This window comes from Fistularia commersonii, chromosome 18 (genome assembly GCF_037954325.1).
Source record: "Fistularia commersonii isolate RoL2024-O1a breed Wild chromosome 18, RoL_Fcom_v1.0, whole genome shotgun sequence".
Taxonomy (NCBI): domain Eukaryota; kingdom Metazoa; phylum Chordata; class Actinopteri; order Syngnathiformes; family Fistulariidae; genus Fistularia; species Fistularia commersonii.
Window position 1 is genome coordinate 462,501 of NC_141301.1, and position 20,896 is coordinate 483,396.

Here is a 20,896-nt window from a genome sequence, read left to right on the forward strand (position 1 = left end):
CTGTCGCTGGGGGTCGCCATGGAAACGCAGACATTATGGTGTCACCATCCATTGACGTGTCACGACTTTGACGCTCTGTTACATTTGTTTGACGGAGAATTGTGTGTGTGTGTGTGTGTGTGTGTGTGTGTGTGTGTGTGTGTGTGTGTGTGTGTGTGTGTGAGGCAAGGCCTCCTCCATCTTCATCATCTTCTAGTTCTTGGTGGTTCACGTTGTTCTCCTTTCTCTTTACATCAAAGTTCTTCATATTCTTCTCCTCCTTGTTTCCACATTGTCTTCAATTCCTTATCTTTTATAAACACAAGTTTGGAGGAGGTGTGTGTGTGTGTGTGTGTGTGTGTGTGTGTGTGTGTGTGTGTGTGTGTGTGTGTGTGTGTGTGTGTGTGTGTGTGTGTGTGTGTGTGTGTGTGTGTGTGTGTGTAAATGAGTGTTAATATTTGTGTGACAGTAACTATTAGACATCTTTTACCCCCTGTGATGGAACTGTGTGTGTGTGTGTGTGTGTGTGTGTGTGTGTGTTTGTGTGTCTCCAACCAGCAGTGACGCTGGTTTCTTAGAAGGGTTTTGTTTCCTTGAAGGTCCTGTGGTTCTGCTTCTGAGAACCACAGGAAGGTTCTGATGTTTATTCATGCTGGCAGAAGGTCCTGAGGACCTCTGAGGGAGGTGAGTGACTCCAGACCAGGTCTGTCTCAGGGAAGGAACCGTGCGAGAACCCGCCAGGAAGGAGAACATCTGGATCGGCTAGCAACATTCCTGCTAACTATGCTAACCAAAATACCACTTCACTTTGGGACGTTTGATCTCGTCCAATGTTCTCCGACGTTCTAGGATGTGCATGTAAGGCGTTCTGACGCTCTTCTTCTTCCAAGGTCCAGGTGGACCAGGTCCATGAAGTCACGGAGCGCTGTCTTTAACATCCGACTGGCCTCAGAGGTTTCGAGGCGTCCTGACCGGTTCCTGGTTCTGATCCTGGACCGGGCTCTCCATGAGTGGGGTCCACAGGTTCCCTCCACCTTCTACCTGGGTTCTCTCCAAGTTCTCCAAAATAAAACCAGTCTCCTGGTCTTCTGAAGACGTTCAAATGTCCTCTGCTGTGGAGGCGGGACGGTTGGATGATTGACAGCTGACCCTGTGATTGACAGCTGACCCCTCCTCTTGGCTCCGCCCCCCAGAGGAGGGTTCTGCAGAGGTTGCGTTCGGTTCCTCGGTTCTCCGCTCCCTTTTTCTTCTTGACTCCGAAAAAACTCCGGGAGGTAAAAAAAACCCCTCGTCTTCGTCTTCCGACGCTAATGAGCAGCTCTTCACCGGCAGCCGGTCGCCATGGCAACCCATTAACGGCAATGAGCCATCGTCAAGGAGCGGCTGGCATGAGCACGCATGCACGCCACGGGTGTGGCGGGGGGGCGTCATGGCGGCGGGGGTGTGTGTGTGTGTGTGTGTGTGGTGTGTGTGTGTGTGTGTGCGGGGGGGGGCTCAGGTCCTCTGCTGGTGACTCACAAACAGGAAGTTTCCCCGCTGCCATCCCAGCGGCGCCGCTGAGTCACAGGAACCTGGTTCTCCAGGAACCCGGTCAGAACCAGGAGTTCAGGAGCACCTCAGGTCCAGGATCCGGTCCAGATCTCAGTGATCTGGAGCTTCTCCGGGTTCGGCATTGGACGCCGGATGCTGCAGATGGTGTTTGTTCCTCCCCTGCTTTATCCCTCAGCTTCTGCTCCATTACCTCCACTCAGGATCACCTTCTTTGTCCTCCCTGTTGGTCTTTCCGTCCATTAGAGTTCCAGAAGGTGCAGGACGTCTGGGCAGGTTCCTCAGGCCGGAGGCTCGTGGCCTCAGGAGGAACGCTCAGTGGAGGAGAACGTTCAGACGTCTTTATTGGAGAGGATGGAGATGATCAGAAGATGACTGACAATGAATGGATGTGCAGGAAGGATGAAGATGAGGACGGATGGATGAAGGTGACGTTGGTTCCAGGTGGTTCTGAACCATCTACATTGTTTTTCCATTTTGTAAAAATGTCAGCTCCTCCTTCCTTCCATGAGCTTCCAGGCTGAAGCTCTGCCACCAGAGCTTTCTTCTGGCAGGTGGGGTTCTGGTCTTCGTTCCTGCTCCAGGTTCTGAGGTTCTGCTGCCGGGATCAGGAACTGGAACCTTAGGATCTTTTCGGAGTGCGTCTCTGCTGCCCCCTGCTGGAGAGGAACATGAACTGCAGATGAGAAGACCCTGACAGGAGATTTGACCCCAAACCTGCATTAGCATATGCTACAAGGTTTGACTTGTTCAGTAGCATTAGCTAGGGTTGACTCCTCTTCCATAGCATTAGCTAGGTTTGACTTCACTCTTCCATTAGCATATGCTACAAAGTTTGACTCCACTCTTCCATTAGCATTAGCTAGGTTTGACTCCACTCTTCCATTAGCATTAGCTAGGTTTGACTCCTCTTCTATTAGCATATGCTAGAAGCTTCAACTCCACTATTCCATTAGCATTAGCATCCTGCAGATCCAGTTTGAATTTCAGCGGGAGAAAATACGACGGCACAGATTCTCTTTGATCCAAGTATTTGTACTTTAATAATTCACAACAAAGTGTACACTCATTACAGACACACAAACACACACACACACATACACACACACGCACGCACACACACAAACACTCTTCAGGAGTATTACTCTCAAACCCATGTAACACATCTGCCCCCTGATTGGTCAGCGCTGCGTCACATGGTCTTTGGAGCAGTGGTGGTTTCAGTGTAGCACCAGTACAATCAGAGGTATCAGCAGTAGGTACAGTATGCGTTAGTGGTACCGGTCGCAGTACCAACCCCTTCCCAGATACAAAACTGCTGTCAAACAAGAAAAAAGAACACATTTAAAGTCGTCGGAGTACCAGATCTCTTATTTCTACTGCGAAAACGCCCCGGATAATGGTGACCCTGCGCAAGCCGTGTACTTTTACTGGAGTACTTTCAACCCAAATAAATAGTATTTCCCAACGTGTGCGTTGGGTTCCATCAGCCCTGCCGCTTGGTTCCGACAGAGAAGTACTGCGTTCTGAGTGTTAAAATACTCCAAAAACCTCTCTAATGAAGTAGTACAGTGTATATATACATACGTATATATATACATATATATATTTACACGCCGGGTATTTGATGATAAGTACAATTCAAGATTCTGAATCAGAGCCTGGCTGTTCCTCGGCCCTCTGACTTAGAACTAAAAGCCTCCCGTGTCTCTTTGGCGACGGACAGCTGGTGGTTTTACTGCGAAACAGCTGAGTTGGTAGAAAGTTAACTTTATCGAAACAGTCGCTTCGGACAAATCGCTTCGTTAAGAGACAAGACCTTTTATTTACAGTTGTTTGTCCTCATCGGCCTCTTCTATCCTCAAATCCAGCCCCAGACTTTCAATCCAAGTCCACCGGCGTCCGTGAACACCTTTAAAGTGCCTGCAGTCGTACCAGCAGGACCAGATGGAGGTCCGGCGCAGGGGGTTCACAGCTGCTTCATGCAGACCCGGCAGCGGCTGATCAGACCCTCGGGAAAGTCTCCGGTGTCGGTGCGAGGTTTGGGTTTGCTGTGGGAAGACCACAAACCCATCGGTCAACCGCCGAGTCCGAGGCGACGGCGACTGCGGTGGGTTTGTCCCGGCCGTACCTGAACATGTCGCGGGGGTTGAGCGCGGCGAGCCAGTAGCTGTAGGAGTCGGTGTAGTAGTTGCAGGTTCCTCGTCCGTGACATTCGATGAACGGGATCTTCCGGAAGTTTTCCAGGCAGGAGCCGGGCGAGGCCAGCGGTTGCCCCGACCCCTCCGCCCCCACGCCCGTCTCCTGCGTGACCGAAGGAGGTCAGAGGTCACGTGCTGCCGGGGTCTCGGACGCTTTGTGCAAACCGGGATATTATTTTACTGAGACTGCATCGAAACTTATCCCTTAACCTTCGGACCCCCTTACAGAACATCTGAAATGGTTGTGTCCAACCTGGAGGAGGCGGAGCCTCCTTGCAAGACCCTTTACGAAGCAATGCCTCCATCATGTACCAAACTACCAAAGTCTGAAGATCGGGGTCTCACCATGACAAAGGAGTAGCCGGGCCACAGAGAGACCCACCCCGCCGGGCAGGCCGGAACCAGGCGGGTCTGACTGTGGATCGTGATCACGTTGGCTCTGGACTCACAGACTGAACACCTGGAACACAGCGCTGAACATCAGAACCAGAACTTCAAGTCGTCGCCCAGAGAAACGGGAAGTGAGGCTCACCTGCTGATGTAGTTCTTCAGCAACTCCCCCGAGATGAAGGGCACGCTGCCTGAAGGGGATTGGTCGGTGGACAGCCAGTAAGAGTAGTCATTGCGTGACGCGTAGCGGCAGGTGTTGTCGGTGTTACAGAAGAGGAAGGGCATGGTGGTGAACCGAGGAAGACAACTGCCCAGCGTCCCTGGAGACAGACCAGCAGTTAATGGACGCACTCATCCATGGGTGCTCTCCGACCCGTCTCATTTCTCAGATTTACCCAGGTCTTGTCCGTGTGCCCGGTTGTTTCCATTGATGAAGAGCAGCGAGTACCCGCTGTAGACCCGATTGGACCCTGCGGGACATTCTGGGACGAACAGTTCCTGGCTGTGTCTGGTGAACAGGAAGCCGTCTTTGTCTGGTGTGTCGGCACAGGGCCCCTGTGGACCTGGGATACCTTTGATCCCAATGGCGCCTGGTGGACCTTTCAAACCTGCACATACAGATAGGATCTGGTCCAGGGTTCTGCTTCCAGGCTCATCTGCGCCTCCGGTTTGAGACGGCGGCAGCCGAAGCAAGTGCTGGATGGTCCAAATAGTTTGTAGCAAGAAAGTGACAGAACATCTGACCTTTGGTTCCAGGGCATCCTGGGTCTCCTCTCTCCCCTTTCTGTCCAGGGCCTCCTATCCGACCTATCGGACCTGCCAGACCCCGGCTGCCTTTGAGCCCTGATGACAGAATTCACTTGTTTTGAGGAGCCTGCTCACCCGGGCTCAGGAAATCCAAAGGGAACAGTTCTAGACTCACCGAGATCACCTGTTCGCCCCGGGGCCCCGGGAGACCCCGCTGGTCCCGGCAAACCAAGAAATCCAACTGAACCTGCATCTCCCAGTGACAAGATCACCTCCGGGGGTACATCCTTCCCGCTCATGCCTGCAGGGAGTGGAACTCATCATCGTACAAAAGCTGTATGCGATAATTCTAAAAATACATTCTCGAAGAAATCTACCAGTATGGAGTCCTCAGTACATCTACTAGTCTAGATATAGTTGTGAACACCTCTTACAGTTTGGAGTATTCAGTACGCCTCCCTTGAGGTTGCGGAGACAACATTGATTTTACCGCGATGTAGAACTTAAACTAGAGCAGAATGTTGCTTCTATCATGACTGTCAAGCTAACAGAATTTCCTGAGCTGAAGAAGGTAGAAACATCCAGGTGTCAGGGAGGAAAAAGAAGGAGAAAGAGTACTACTGAGTAATACTTTGGTGTATTATGTCGAGTGTGTGCCATTACTGCCCTACCTCTCCTCCCTGGAGGTCCCAGAACTCCCCTTGGACCATCTTTTCCTGGAGATCCATTGTCCCCCTTCACACCTGAAAGACATACAATCAATTCAAAGGTAAAATGGAAATAAATCCCAAACTAAACTCGACAGGTTTGGTTGGACAACTGCTCCTATTACTATCGATACTACAACTGCTACTACTAATACCACGAATGCCAAGTAGAAGTTTGCAGATTTTGGCTGCTAGCAAACTGTGTTTGCGCTCAACATCAGTGAAGGGATGTAAAGTGACGGGTTCCAAATCACCAGTGAACTGTCTTACCGATGGGTCCACTGACACCGACATCTCCCATCTGTCCTTTGAGTCCCTGGAAGCCTGAGGGTCCATCTTCACCCTGTCAACATCAACGACAACAACAACAACAACAACAACAACAACAACGTGTGTTACCACAGTGACAAATGACACTCCAATCAGAAATATCAAAGAGAAGGAGTCTGTACTGACCGGCCTGCCCGGAGGACCAGGGTTTCCCTGGCAACCAGCTGCACCCATGTTACCATTTAATCCTTTCGACCCCTTGTCTCCTTTAAAACCAGGACCCGGAGGACCAGTGGGACCCCGACACCCTGAGGGACCTTCAGAGGCAGAAAACAAATTCATGTTTGGCTGGAAGACAAGTGAATTCTTCTTGTCGTGTCAGATCACATGGATCCGCTGGAGGCCAAGGACCAGGTTTTGTCTGCTCCTTCACCTGAAACCACAGTCGGCTCATTTGCTGACCAACTGACCAAGTACCAAGGTTCCTCTCCGTCGACGAAGAAGTATGTTTCACACTGTCACAGCTTTCTCTCGTTGACTATCTTTGGTATGAAGCGAGCTATGGAACCCGTGTTCTACATGTTCTCTGACAGATTCCATGCAACAGCCTCCTTCATGTACTTAACATGCACTTACAAGGAATTAACTCCATGCCATCAAATTTCATGTTTACATCACCTCTGATTCCTTTTTGTCCAACTTGTCCAGTTTCTCCTTTGATCCCTTCTGTGCAGAGTCCCTCCCTGCCTGCAGCCCCAGATGGTCCGGGAGGTCCAGGAGGACCGGCAGGACCCATATCTCCCTCCTGACCAGGGGGACCGGGTGGACTGCAGGGACCAGGAGGACCAGCTTCACCAACACAGCCTGAAGAGGGGAGGCCACAGGAGGTGGTTCATTCCTTTCTCCTCTGAGGTCAATCATTCCATGAGACTTAAGAACTGACCTGGTGAACCTTTGGGCCCTTCTGGTCCTCTGGGTCCAATTCCAGGGGCTGAGCAAATAGAGTCCAACAATCAAAACACACATTTCTTCACAAACAGATCACGTTTGAATCAATCATGCAAACTCTCCTACCCCCCATGGCCCCCTTCTCTCCAGGAGGTCCAGGTATTCCATCCTGTCCCTGGTTTCCACGAGGACCAGCTGGACCAGGATCCCCGGGAGCCCCCTTGTTACCTGAATAGTCGTATTTACACTGTAATTGCCAAAGTTTTCGATTAAAGTTTCCAACCAGCTTCCTAGTATGCTTTACACCGCTGTGTTACCTGTGAGGCCAGCGGGTCCTGGAGGTCCGTTTACTCCGAGAGGACCATCACAACCTTTATCACCTGGTGCACCCGGTGGACCTGAGATAGGACGACAGAAAGGTATACAAGATTTGAGCGTTTATAATAGGACTGTTGGTCCATGAGCTGTGGACCTCTGAGTTCTGAACCAGACCGGTGCATCCGGGCGACCCGGGCTGTCCTTTGGAGCCGCAGGGGCCACAGCCTCCTGGAGGACCAAAATCTCCTCTGTCTCCTGGCTCCCCCTTTGAGCCTGGTGGTCCTGGACATCCTTGCTGGCCCTGAGGACAAGAGGACGGACACATCATCAACATGCTGGTCTTCATCTTCACCATAAGCTCAACCCTGATCAGTCTTGAAACAACAAAACTCTGGTTACAAGTAGAAACTGTTCATTCAGGGGTTTTATAAAATATCATCTGCATACAGTGAGAGCATTCTGTTGAAGCTCCATTGGGTGAAAAACCCTCAAATATCTTTCATAGTTATTTTCCCTTCAGCCGCTGAGGTACTCTGTTAGATGGTAGTCTACCTGGTCTCAGTGTGAAAGACCTGCTGAAAAACTGCTCATCTTAACTTTTTTTTTTTTTTATCAATTGCCTTGTTCTAGGTCAGTTTATTTCTACTGCTAGTTGAGTCCCCTGTCTGCTGAAGTTCCACCCCATTTGATTAAGTTTGACACCTTTTCTCCAGGAGACCCCTTAGGTCCTGGTCCAGGTGGACTAGGTTCTCCTTTAACACCACGAGGTCCACCGACTCCTGGAACTCCATCAGCACCAGGTTCTCCACAAGGTCCTGGGGACCCTTTCTCACCTTTATAACCTGGATAGAATGGGATTGGGATAGATGATAGTTTTCATCTAGAAGTGATGCTAGTATGAGGCTCAACATGGTGGTCCAGTCCTGGTTGGGTTACGGGTAAAACCTGATCGGTCCCGGAAGGACCTGGCAGCAGTGATGGTGGAGTCTGAAGCAGGATAGATGGGGGTAGAAGACTGAAGCCACTGCATGTCCTTTTCGGTGAGGTACTTTACAGCCATACCCTGTGGTCTGCTAACTTGTATGTTTGCTCTGAGGCCTTGTTATTGGCCATTTAAGTGGGGACCATAGTGAAGGCAACAACGGTGGTACTGGGTTGACCTGCACTTGACCCCCCTGGCCCATGTGTGCAGTCTGATAGCCAGCACAGCGATTAAAGTCTGCTTTCTCCATTGTTATTGGATAAAAGACAGACTTGTGAACCGAGTCTGTTGGGCAGAAGTTTGACTTTTGGAAGGCTAATCCACGGATTTGAAGGCTACACAGCCCTTCCTAAAGTGGAAAGGAGACCCTGCCAATGAAAGTGTCTGGGGTTCCTTCGTCAACTTCTGAGCACACAATGCAAACCCAGCTGGTTCATGTAAACCAGACTCACACTACCACTGTTCACATGTCTGTTTGTAAAACAAATGAAAAACGCTCCTGTGACACATCTTACAGGTCTGGTACTCTAGCTTTGGCTAGAAGTGCATCTTAGACAATGATCACTTTTTCCCTTGAACTCTGGTTTTATCATGACTGGTAGCAAAGGTAGCAAAATTTCGTTATGAACCTTACCTGGTCTGCCCATATCACCTTGGTTGCCAGGTAGACCGCAGGGCCCAGGTGCGCCAGGCTCTCCATCTCTGCCCGGGTCTCCAGGAATTCCTGATGAAACGCAGGGGAAGATAAAGTAACGCTGCACCTGACTGCTTCTAGACTAAAGTGTAAGTAAAGGTCACTTGCTTCAAACTAAAGGTTGCACACAAACGTACCTTGAGGCCCAGCAACTCCACTTGGACCATTGTTTCCATCAGGCCCTACAGGCCCCTGAGGGCCATCTGGTCCAGTAGCACCAGTAAGACCAGTGCGTCCTGGTGAGGAGAACATTGGCAAAGTATAGATTCAGATCCAGCAATATTTTAAATGTTTTCCATTTGAACTGAGTCAGTCGTCCCCATTGATGATGCAAGATAAATCAGGGGTTGCCTGCATGCGGAATATCCAGGGCCGCAGGGTTTTTCTTTGGCTGGTATTTCCTCACCCCATTGCCCCAAGGGCTCTCCAGCCAGACCATGTCAGAACCTACCAGGCTGCCCGGGGTCTCCGGGGTCTCCATGTCTCTCCACGGTAGTTGTCGGCCCTTTGGGTCCAGTCTCCCCTCGGTCACCCTGAGGCCCTGGAAACCCTTTAGTACCTCCAACTCCATCTACACCTTTTTCACCTGAGAAAGAGAGAGTGTTGATAGTAATAGAACCAAACAGATTTAAATACGAAAATGTTATTTGAGATAGGGAACCTGGTGGCCCTGGTCTTCCAAGGTCTCCTGGTTTGCCATTATCCCCTCGACTCCCTGGGGCTCCGGGAGGGCCGACGTCCCCCCTGATACCTGGAACATAAACAGGTTCAAATATCGCTCTTAATACTTTGACGACTATTCAGGCTGCATTCGGTCGGAATCCTGAACGTGGCGTAAAACATCTGATTCCCAGTTTGTCCAGTTGTGATGTTGCTCACTTTGACGTGTTTTCACGTAAGTCTACAATTCTCAATCCTTTGTATTTCCTTGAAAAGCGCCTGTGTGACTCCCGATCTTCCTCACCTTGGGTTCCTGGCTGCCCATTGCTCCCTCTTACACCCTTCAGCCCAACACCTCCTCGGGGCCCGACAGCTCCATCAAGCCCTGGAACCCCGACTGGCCCTTGAGGCCCTGGGTCCCCGATACCTGCCAGCCCGGGGTTCCCTCGCACACCCTTGAGGCCCCGGGCCCCTGAGGGACAGGAATTGGTAAGACCGACTGACCATTTTGTTTTTATGGGAAAAACAACCTTGATAGTTTGTACCTGTGAAACCGATGACACCCGACCGACCCCGCTCTCCGGTAGATCCCGGTTCTCCTGACAGACAAAGCCCCACCAAACCAATGGGACCCTGTGCACCGTCCAGTCCTGGACTCCCTGGAACAAGCACCATTAAGGAAGAGGTGTTTCCTCCCCTGTACATCAGACAGGATTGATCCTAATGCCAGCAGCTACCCTTATTCTGTTAATGTCGGAATAGATCTCTGCTAGATTAGTGTGCTACATGAGCAGTGACATGTTGTCAAGCTGCTGAACAATGTACTGTATTAGCTCATGAGACCAACCCTGAAATGGACTTGTCCAGGAGATGGAAGAAAATGTTCTGGTTCTGGTCTTGGGGTCTCCTACCTCTTGGTCCCATTTGTCCATCTTGACCTTTGGGTCCTGGAGCTCCATCTAGTCCTCTGGCACCATGGATCCCTTGGGGTCCGACAGAACCGTCCTCTCCCTGGGGTCCTACCTGTCCCTGCTGGCCTGGAAAACCAATCCCGGCCTCGCCCTATTGCCATGGAGACAAGGTGAAAACCCCCAGACCAAGTCCAAGGTCCGGGGACCCGAGTGTTCGACCTCCTTACCTTGGATCCTGGCATCCCCGGGGGCCCCGATGGCCCTGCACGGCCCTTAATTCCAAAGCTGGGCACACCTGGAGCTCCTGGAACACCCTTATGTCCTGAGAATACATGACATGAACCGAGTGACCAACCAAAGGTTGTAGACCATACAGTTGCTGTGATTCCACATCTGCAGTTTCTCTGGCCTCAGTCAGTTACATCAATCAAATAGAGCCTCCTGACCTTTGACCCCGGGAAAGCCTGGTGGCCCCTGGACAGAGAACCCCTTTTCTCCCTTCTCCCCGGTCAGACCAGCAGGTCCTGGAGCTCCAGGTCGTCCTGTCACACCTGGATTAGTGTAATCAGACAAGTCTGATGGTCAGACAAGGGAACAGTCATGTGATGGGGCAGGATGTTTGAGCAAACGTCTCACCTTCAGGACCGGGATTACCGGACAGCCCCTTCTCTCCCTTCTGGCCTGGATCGCCTGGACTAGTTCGTATTACACCTGGAGAGCCTTTTTCTCCTGAGGGACACGAGACACAAGAGTTCACCTGGATGCTCAGCCTCCTTCAGCAGGAACAAGCTGCAACCTTACTTCGGACAAACTAATTACAGAGTCAAGAGGCATCTCCACTCCTGAACGTACCACCAGAAGAGGGCGGGTTTTAAAGAACTCACCAGGTTTTCCGGGGTCTCCCAGAAGTCCCCGCACACCTATGTCACCTTGAGGTCCCGGGGGTCCTGGAGGTCCGATGCCAGGGGGCCCCGATGGTCCCATTTGTCCTATTAGACCTCGGGGGCCAGTCTGTCCAGGAGGGCCTCTGTCACCCTTTGGCCCTGGAGGACCCTGCAGACAAGGACAATACGTCACTTGGGTTTTACCTGTTCCTGTGATGGACAGCTTGTTTCCATGGAGACAGACATTTATCTATAAAGGTTCCAAATTGGGGTCTGGGGAAATCTCAGGTTAGTCATTTTAAGATACTGGGTCAGACCGGGTCCTGGATGTGAGGTCAGGATCTCGGGTTAGCTTAGCTTCACATAACTTTCTTAACTAATTTTCACCAAAGAAAAGTCACGGGGGTCTGGTCTTGCCCCCCCAGCAGAGCTTGATGTGATCTCCTACTCACAGGGTCTCCCTTTGGTCCTGATACCCCTTTGGGTCCCAAGAAACCTGGAAATCCATCTTTGCCCTCAACGCCTGGAGGTCCAGGTTCCCCTCGACTCCCTATATTTCCTTTCTGTCCAATTCTCCGCATGATCCCTGGGTCGCCCACTGGACCGGGAGTCCCTGGTATTCCAGGGATACCAGGAGGGCCCTAGAGGACACAAATATACCAGCAGAATTTCAAGTAGATTAAATTTGAACTCATTGTTGTCTGGGTGAGTTTGAAGGATCAACCTGACCGATTCAAACAAAGTTCTCAGTTCATTGACTTTACCGAACAGTTTCAGCTCACCTGTGGACCAGGGGGGCCTCTGGTGCCCTTCCCCCCATCGTCACCTTTGAGTCCCGGAGAACCGATTGCACCTGGAGGCAGAGCGACATCTCATGGGGATCATGGCAACATCACAGTGACATGATAGCAGCTTAGAAAAAGAGTCTTCCGTTTTGCTTTTCATGCTGAGATGTCAGGTATTTGTGGATCTCACCTGGAAACCCGTCCTCACCAGGCTTTCCAGGAGGTCCTGGAGGTCCAGGGCTGCCCGACACTATTGTGCAGGATGAGCATGTGTTGCCCTTTTCACCTGTCAATGAAATACATGAAGTTGAAGGGCTGATGATGAAACCAAATAGTATTCAAACCTTCAGTCGGTCTTCAGTTTGGAGTTCTGGACCGGGTCTATAACCAGGCCAGTCACCGTCCGACCCCTTACCTGGCTGTCCATCCTCGCCTCTTGCCCCAGGCAGTCCCGCCAGGCCTTTGGATCCTTTCAAACCTGGAAGTCCCTTGTCCCCCTCTAGGAATTCTAAGGCACAGACAACCACTAAGCCACTGATTCTACTTCCTTAAAGCATGACATGCTAGAAGTTAGCATCTTAAATAGACCCGCCCCAAACTGTGTGTCACTTGTCTATCTTCAACAAGACATGTTTCAAATGTCACCTGGGATTCCCGGTTCTCCAGGTTCTCCTTCGGCTCCGGGTCTTCCTGGCAGTCCAGGCGCTCCCTGCGGTCCGGTGCTATATGGCCCCGGTTCTCCTGGCTCTCCTTTACGCCCAGTAAAGCCAGGAGGCCCCCGAGAGCCTGTTGGACCAGGAGAACCCTCGCCTTGAGAGAGGAAGAACAGAAAAGGCCCAAATAGCAGGGAACATAACAAAATAGTAAGTGACTTCACTTTTCATCGTTTCGATTGGCAGCCGATCAGAGAGCAGCAGGAGTACCTCGCTCGCCCTGCAGGCCCGGAAACCCAATGAGTCCTGAAAAATGGGAGGAGAGAACAGACGTCACATGATACAGCCAGGAACAGATCTGGCTAGTCCTGGTTGGATGGTAGTTCTCCAGACACCAGGTCAGAAGGTACTTTAGCCAAAACCGCGACGCCCTAAATTCTATTCCGTTGTCGCCATTTACCATTTGAGCAAGATGAGAGGTTTCCCTCTCAATCACTAGAATGGAAAAATCAAAGGTGGTATTTGTAGTGCATCCTAGTGAAGTACCTTGCGCTCCAGGGACTCCTTGGGGTCCAGAGAACCCAGGGGGCCCTCGCTGGCCCTTCAGCAGCATGTGCTTCCAGACTGTCTGATGGAAACACAACAAGATGTTTTGAAACCAACAGGAAGTTCAATCGAGGCCACGTCCCACTTCGGTTTTGACCGAACCCTTTCTGTGCGAACCCCAACCCCAACATGTTGACTTCATGAAGACTTTACACGACATTGTCCTGTTTATGGGACAGAAATGACCACTGACGGAAACAAGTCATGAACCTGTTTAGCTCCTGAGTCCTACGGGAAGGGGGGAGGAGGAGAACCCAAAGGATGAGGATGAGGACCCTGAGGAAACCCTGGTAGTGTTAGAATAGACTGATCCTGACTCTCTGGATGTTGACACTTGAATCCTCACCACGAAGGAGTGGACAGCAGAGACTCACCTCCCCTGGAAGACCTGGAGGACCCTGGTCTCCTTTCTCCCCCTGTTGGACACCATCACATTACAGTCATGGTCAGGATGACATTTCTCATATAGCAACTCAGAAGGAAGTAGTCTGCTTAAAGGGTTTTCTGCCTTTAGTCAGTACATCATGCAGAACTTGGACAAGACAAGGCAAGGCGAAGTCCACCAAAAGGTTCCCTCTCAGATGCAGTACTGGGGTGGTTTTTAAAGATCAGGCTGAAAAAATGCAAGGATAAAGAAAGTGACCTAGAGGATGGTCCAGGGCACTGTTTGAGGAGGACATCATTGCCATGTTGGATGAGGACCTGCCCCTCCTCTCTGATTGGACAGCTGGTATAGCCTATTGCAGAGGAACTGCTTTATTTTACAGAGGAAAGATTTTGGTGGACTTTGACCTGAAGACGAGGTGAATCGGCCACGTTCCCTGTTCGCCGTGCAGACTCACTTTGGTTCCATCCAGACCTGGAGGACCTAAATAACCACGATCTCCTGGTTCCCCCTGCAGATACGTGGACACACCAGCAGAGGACAACCAGGAGTCACACAGGCTCTTTGGTCAAGTTCTCGCACAACCTCCGCATCAATCACAAACTATAAGTCATGGCAGTGGGAGGTTAAATTTTGCCCCCTGAAGCTAATGTTAGCATAGCATGTAGTTACCGGTTGTCCGAGCTCTCCAGGGAACCCGTCCTTCCCTGCTTTTCCCTGAAACACAAAGAAGCCAAGGTGGAAGGATTGTGACTGTCTGAGTAACAACTGACAGAAAGGTCAAGAGGCAGAAACCTTTCAGGGGAATATTCATTTAGCAAGCTAGCAGTCAAAGCTCAGGCCCAGGTTTCCTTCGCTTCTCCTCCAGCCCTCCGGCCAATTTCTCCGCGGTCCGATTTCTGGAACCTACCGTTGAGCCCGGGTCACCTCGCTCTCCCTTGAATCCTTTAATACCCAGGCTCCCCGGCAGACCCTGGAGGACAAAATGAACAGCTCAGGCGTCTTTTTACGCTCAAATAAAAGAGAAGGGGTCGTTCACGGACGGGAAGTCTTACAGGAGGTCCGCGGCAACCCTTCTCTCCGAGCTCACCTGGTTCTCCCTGAAACACAAAAACCAAAGTCTGAAATGTTCTACCATAAACTTGGAGCGGGTTGATTTCATGTGCCGTCATTGGCGGAACCCCAGGTCAGGTTCTCTAGGCTAAGAGGAGTTCTCCAGAGACAAGCTAGCCCAGGGGTGGGCAAACTTTTTGGCTTAGGGGACACATTGACTTTTAAAATTTGACATATCAGATTCGTCAGACATTTGATTTGAAAATAAGACCAGCTTGGTTTTGAAGGCTCTGACGTTTGCTTGCATTTCATGTACAAACCAGTGTTTCCCTTGTAGCTTCACGTCCAGCTCATTCCTGTGTGTCAGGGAAGGTTAAATCACAAAGCCAATCTGAGTCATTCAGGAAAATAGGTCCCAAAATGAAATAATCTCCTGTTTGAGCTCCAACCTTCATTGATCCAATCCTTCACATCAAGTATGAATTCTGTACCAATCTTTGGCGGCCGGATTAAAAGGACCAACGAGCCCAAGGGCCGTAGCTTGCCCCCCCCGAGCTAGCCGGACATACAAGTGAATATAGAGATAGGAGGACAGACCTTCAGCTCCTTTGGACCTTCAGCGTAAAGTTTGATTCCTTTCTGTCCCGGTATGCCCGGAGGTCCACGGTCGCCCTGGGAACCAACCAGCGTTCATGGTGTTAGCACATTAGTGTGGGTGTTAGCATTGGACGTTAGCCTCGACATTAGATTCAGACACACCCTCTGGCCTTGCGGGCCGGGGATGACGGGACTAAGACCCTCCTGGCCCTGGTGAAGAGAAGGAACATCATCAGTGCAGCGTCAGGAAGCACGACCTACCTGGGAACATTGTCCTGTTCCCAGAAGTGGGTCAGAACGTCACGCTCGAGTGTGGCTTCATCCAGAGCTTGCTAGTCCACCAACTAGCAGCCTCCGACAGGGAGGAGCTTACACCACACTGACCTTCTCTCCTGCTATCCCTGGCAACCCAGGACTTCCCTAAAACAGAAGCAGCTGTCAGATGATTGGGCGGCCGATCACACAATCAGACTCCTCGACATTCAGAACCTACAGGACGTCCGGCAGGTCCCGGTGGTCCCGGCAGGCCAGGTTCTCCTAAGTCTCCACGCAGCCCCTGAAACACATGCAGCCAATCAGGGGACACGGTCATGACTTTTTGGTGAGGATGGAGGGGCGAGGGGTACTGACCCTTTCTCCATCTCGTCCTTGAGGTCCTGCTGCCCCCTTGATGGCCGTTGGGGTGGGAAAGACCAGGGTGTCACCCTGAGGAGACCAGAGCCAGAGTTCAAACCAGGGTCAGACAAAGAACCATATCTGGAAACAAAGTCATTCTGTGACCTCTGACCTTTGGTCCTCTCACTCCAGGCTGACCCTGAAAGACACCAACACAGGTAGCTTTAGCCTGATGCAGCAGGTTAGCCCAGCTTAGCATTGGTGTTTTCTATCGGCATCGGGTAGACTAAAGGGTTGAGGACTCACTTGCTGGCCGACGGATCCTGGAGCACCCGGGAACCCTGGGTAGCCGTAGTCACCCTGGGAGACATCAATCAACCAGCCAACTGATCAATCAGTGATCAACGGTCGGAAGAAGAAGCCGTATCACGAATGGAAACCAGATCCGATCGAAATAACAGGAAAGAACGAACTGGAGGACGAGGTAGAACCTGCTGGACTACAAACCTGAGGGGACCTCAAACAGCCTCTGACGCAGGACGAAACCAACATGGCCGACTAATTGCAAGTTCCTGACCCCGGGGACCAAACCCTGCAGTTTGTTTTCCTGGCTCCTGATTCGCTTGGGTACCTTAGCTTAGCATCGCAACTCCGAGAGTTCTAAAGATCCCGTGGCGAGTGAAATCCGTACCTTGGTGCCGTTGCATCCTGGGAGTCCTGGTTGGCCGAGGGGCCCCTCGTGGCCCGGAAGCCCCTGACAGGAGACAGCAGGGGGCGTCAGAGTGCAACCTCCATCGGATTTAAGACCAGGTTTCCTTTCCCTTTCTGAGACCGCAGGGCTGAAGACCAGCATGTCTCTGGGACATCTGCAGGTTTCTGTGACACCTGGAGGCCAGTTTCTGGAACGGTCTCACTCTTTGGTGTCAAAAGAACCTCCAGGAGCCACATGTTTACTGGTAGCACCACTGCTTTACACTTCTAATTTCAAATGGTTTCTTTCAATACAAGAAAAGCTTCTTTTGGCTTCTCGAGGGTCCTTTTAGCTGCAAAGTGTTAGTCCAAGCAGCTTATCGGTTCTTTTTGCTGCTAATTGGTTCTTTCAGTTGCTAATTGGTTCTTTTCACTGCTAACTTGTTCCTTTAGCTGCTACTTCATTCATTTAGCTGCTAATGGATTCACTTGGTGATGAATTTGTTCTTTCGGACGCTAACTTGTTCCTTTGGTGGCCATTTTGTCCCATTAGCTACTGATTGGATCTTTTAGCGGCTAACATCTTCCCTTAGCTGCTAAACTTGTTCCTTTTAGTTACTAATTGCTTCTTTTCACGGCTTATTGGTTCTTTCAGTTGCTAATTGCTGCCTTTGGCTTTTAATTGGTTCTTTTATCTGCTAATTGGTTCCTGTAGCTGCTAATTTGTCCCTTCATTTGTTGATTGGTTCCTTTAACTGCTGATTAGTTCTTTCTTTCGGGTTGAGAGGTTTCAGCTCCCGGTCTTGTGAACGTTCCTCAGTGGTTCTTACCGGTAGCCCCGGCGGCCCAGGGAACCCTGGCTTTCCTGGAAGGCCCTGGAGAAGACAGAAGGGTGGGAGTTGAACCAGCAGCCTGAGGCAGTAGAGCCGGCCCGGGGTGGCGCCCCCTGGTGGCCCGGAGGCCAAAAGGAACGGCTTCATCCGCAAACAATGTCCTTTATCCGCAAGACATTGCTTATGCTATCTTGAAACATGATGCTAACAAATAATGCTTAACTGGAGCACAGATGCTAACACAAAGCGCTAAGTGGCTAAGATGAGCCGTAACAGCAGTCGTACCCGAGAGCCCTTGAGTCCAGGAATGCCGGCTGCTCCCCGCTGACCCTGAAGAAGAAGAAGAAGAAGAAGAAGAAGAAGAAGAAGAAGAAGAAGAAGAAGAAGAAGAAGAAGAAGAAGAAGATGATCAACAAGAGCAGCAGCTGCACAACAACAACACAAAATGTCTGCTAACAAACCTTCTCGCCAGCAGGACCCTGGTGACCTTCGTTTCCAGGGTAACCAATGACTCCAGGAAGTCCATCGTATCCAAGGTAGCCAGATTCTCCCTACACACACACACACACACACACACACACACGCACACACACACACACACACTATCAAGTTCAAGATCCCTATTGCTGCAGTCGATCTGCTAATTGGAGCTCCAGGTCCGCTCACCTTCTGACCTTTGACCCCGTCACAGTGACACAGAGATGCCCCGCTGCAGTGACACACCTGTAAACACACACACACACACACACACACACACACACACACACACACACGCACACACACAGGATCAGCCGTAGTGATTATTGATAGATGATTCCTGACCAGTGAAATGTTTTCTAATGTTATAATCTGATTCCCATCCTCAGCAGTGTGTTTCTGTGTGTGTGTGTGTGTGTGTGTGTGTGTGTGTGTGTGTGTGTGTGTGTGTGTGTGTGTGTGTGTGTGTGTGTGTCCGGGCCGTGACCCGAGCGCCGTGGCGTCCGCGATGCGACGACCAGCTGATGTTTTATCTCCAGACGGCCTGAAACCCAAACACGGCGTGCTTCCTGCAGGTGAAACATTGGGCCGCCGGCTTATCTGCCGCGCCGTCTGCCGCCCCGATGGAGGAGGCGTCCCGACACGCCGGAGCGCCGCCGCATCCGGGGCTTCGCCGTCAGCTGCTCCTCGCCGGGAAACAGGAAGTGGCGAGGAGACGACTTCACAAAATAAAAGCATGGAGAGGTGGGGGGGCAGGGGGTCCCTGGGAGATCCTTCAGGAACCTGAAGGTCCTCCAGGTCCTTGAACATGCTATCTGGTCATTTGTGGGATTGGTTTCCTGTGTATGTGTGTGTGTGTGTGTGTGTGTGTGTGTGTGTGTGTGTGTGTGTGTGTGTGTGTGTGTCAGTAATAACAACAGATCAGGACAAAAGGCTGAAACAGAAAACAGACAGACTAAGACAACAGCGTCCAGACAGACGGACAGAGAGCTGTCGGCCAATCAGATAAGGCCGCTGCCCCCCCGCTCACACACACACACACACACACACACACACACACACACACACACACACACATCAGCTGTGTGATTTCAGGACTTTGGTGCAAAACAAACTTCTGGTCTCGCAGTCACGCATCTCCAGCCTGCCGCCTCCCTCTGCCCCGCCGCCTGAAGCCGTCCCACCTCGGCTCCTCCCGCAGGAGCCGGTGTTCCCCATCCGGTCCTGGTCCGCTCCGGTCCGACCCCCATCCGGGTCCAGGTCTGGTGTGAGTCAAGCCCCGGTCCGGTCCCGATCTCGCCCGCGTCCGACACGAGCCCACATCTGAACCCCACCTGGACCGCCTGACACTCGTACGGTCCCATCTTGACTGTCCTGGACCCGGCCCGGCCCCGATCCGGGTCCGGTCTGGACAGGTCTGAGCCGATTCATGGATTCGGTCTGGCCCTGGTCTAGGTCTAGTCTGGCCTGGTCCGGACTGTCGTGGACCCAGTTTGACCCCGGTCTGGCTGGAGTTCAAGCTTGGTCCGCCCCTGGTCCAGATGAAGTCCAGACCCGGTCTGACCCTGGTCTGGGTCCAATATGGCCCTGGTCTGGCTTGACTCCAGCCCCGGTCCGGGCCGACGTCTGGCCCGGTCCACACCGTCACGGATCTGGTCTGGCTTAAGTCCGGCCTCTGCGTGGCCCCGAACCAGGTCTAGTCCGGCCCCGGTCTGTCCCCCGACCCTTGGTAGGTCCAGAGTCCCCAGGGTGAGATGGAGGCCACCAGGTGGGGGAACCCAGGCGTGGTCCGGGCAGCGCCCCCTCCTGGAGGTTCTTCTCCGAGCTCTCGTCCCAGCGGACGGAGCCTCTAGAAGGACCTGGAGGTCCTGGTCCAGAGGTCCAGAACCACCTTGACATCTTCGCATCCAGGGGAGACCTGGTTTTTTTGTTTGTTTGTTTTTTTAACGTAACGAGGCTCTCAATCTTCCCGATTGTCGCCATGGTAACGGCCCGTAGACACACACACACACACACACACACACACACACACACACACACACACACACGCACACACACACTCCGGTCGTCCCTGTCATTGAGTTGCGCTCCGCCACCAAAGATGACAAGAAAAGTTTCGCGTGCACTCACGGTTTCCGCGCGTCCCGAGGTTCCGGTGGTGACGAGCAGCAGCAGCAGCACCGGGAGGCGGAGCGGCGGCTCCATCCGGTCGGTTCGGTCCGCGGGTCCCGGCTGCCGGTGCGAGGAGCGGGCGAGTGACGGGAGAGCGCGCGTCAAGCTGGCGATACGCAGCGCGACACTTCCGGTTAGCCTTCAAAATAAAAGCACCGGACAACCCTGTCACGTGACCGGGATCATCTGCCCCCCCCCCTCCGGATTTTTTTTCATTCAAACCTTTTTTTATTGAACATAAATAGTATAACTAGATACACATATGTACAAACAAACATATTAATGAATCAACCGGATGAGGAAGCAAAGGTCATGAGAACATCCGTTCTGTATGTGATCACTTTGATGTACCAGTTAACAGAGTTAAAGGTTTGTGAGAGATGTTTAATGCCAGAAGAAAAAGAAATTAAAAGAAAATAAATAAGTTAATTAAAAAAAAGGGGAATTAAAAATTGCAAGGGGAATATAAAATGTAGTTAACTTAGTGGTTCACACGGAATCTCAGACATCAAAGAGTATATTTTTTTTATATTTTTGCATTTTTCCAAAGGTATTAATTCATTCAACCCTTTCTTTTGCTGGGGAGCCGCTATGACGTCACGTTTCCATGGTGACCAGGGGATGTGGGTGTGTGTGGGGGGCTAGGTGACGTCACACGCCAGGTGCGGAGGCCCACCCGGAAGTGGTCATCCGCACGCGACCGCAGGTGAGGCTCACCTGAACATGGAGGTGCGGATCGATGGATCGGAGAGGAGAAGAACGTGAGTTATTGATCGGCTCGTCGCCTCTCT

At 51.6% G+C, this 20,896-nt stretch overlaps 1 protein-coding gene across 2 annotated transcripts; it reads right to left on the reverse strand.

The window, feature by feature from the left end:
- Nucleotides 1-2,544: 2,544 nt before the first annotated feature.
- Nucleotides 2,545-20,173, reverse strand: col4a3 (collagen, type IV, alpha 3). 2 transcript variants are annotated; one of them, XM_086164572.1, is made up of 52 exons: nt 20,064-20,173; nt 18,123-18,179; nt 17,918-18,007; nt 17,742-17,786; nt 17,454-17,498; nt 16,625-16,687; nt 16,240-16,293; nt 16,106-16,132; nt 15,949-16,023; nt 15,812-15,874; nt 15,703-15,738; nt 15,481-15,528; nt 15,319-15,393; nt 14,724-14,768; nt 14,579-14,641; nt 14,341-14,385; nt 14,126-14,179; nt 13,658-13,699; nt 13,224-13,305; nt 12,948-12,983; nt 12,670-12,834; nt 12,440-12,532; nt 12,215-12,310; nt 12,022-12,092; nt 11,692-11,880; nt 11,240-11,408; nt 10,992-11,084; nt 10,802-10,906; nt 10,583-10,677; nt 10,356-10,506; nt 9,990-10,103; nt 9,749-9,916; nt 9,446-9,535; nt 9,236-9,370; nt 8,922-9,020; nt 8,725-8,814; nt 7,811-7,950; nt 7,283-7,409; nt 7,108-7,188; nt 6,917-7,018; nt 6,786-6,833; nt 6,521-6,706; nt 6,029-6,159; nt 5,843-5,915; nt 5,537-5,608; nt 5,041-5,166; nt 4,863-4,961; nt 4,514-4,726; nt 4,261-4,438; nt 4,074-4,188; nt 3,659-3,831; nt 2,545-3,578 (listed from the first exon to the last, which is right to left on the reverse strand). In XM_086164572.1, the coding sequence occupies exons 1-52, from the start codon at nt 20,136-20,138 to the stop codon at nt 3,497-3,499; spliced, it is 4,989 nt and encodes a 1,662-aa protein (XP_086020698.1). In that variant the 5' UTR covers nt 20,139-20,173; the 3' UTR covers nt 2,545-3,496. The 2 variants fall into 2 exon arrangements, with proteins under 2 accessions (XP_086020698.1, XP_086020697.1); XM_086164571.1 differs by lacking the exon at nt 20,064-20,173 and adding an exon at nt 19,049-19,198.
- Between the last annotated feature and the right edge of the window lie 723 nt (nt 20,174-20,896).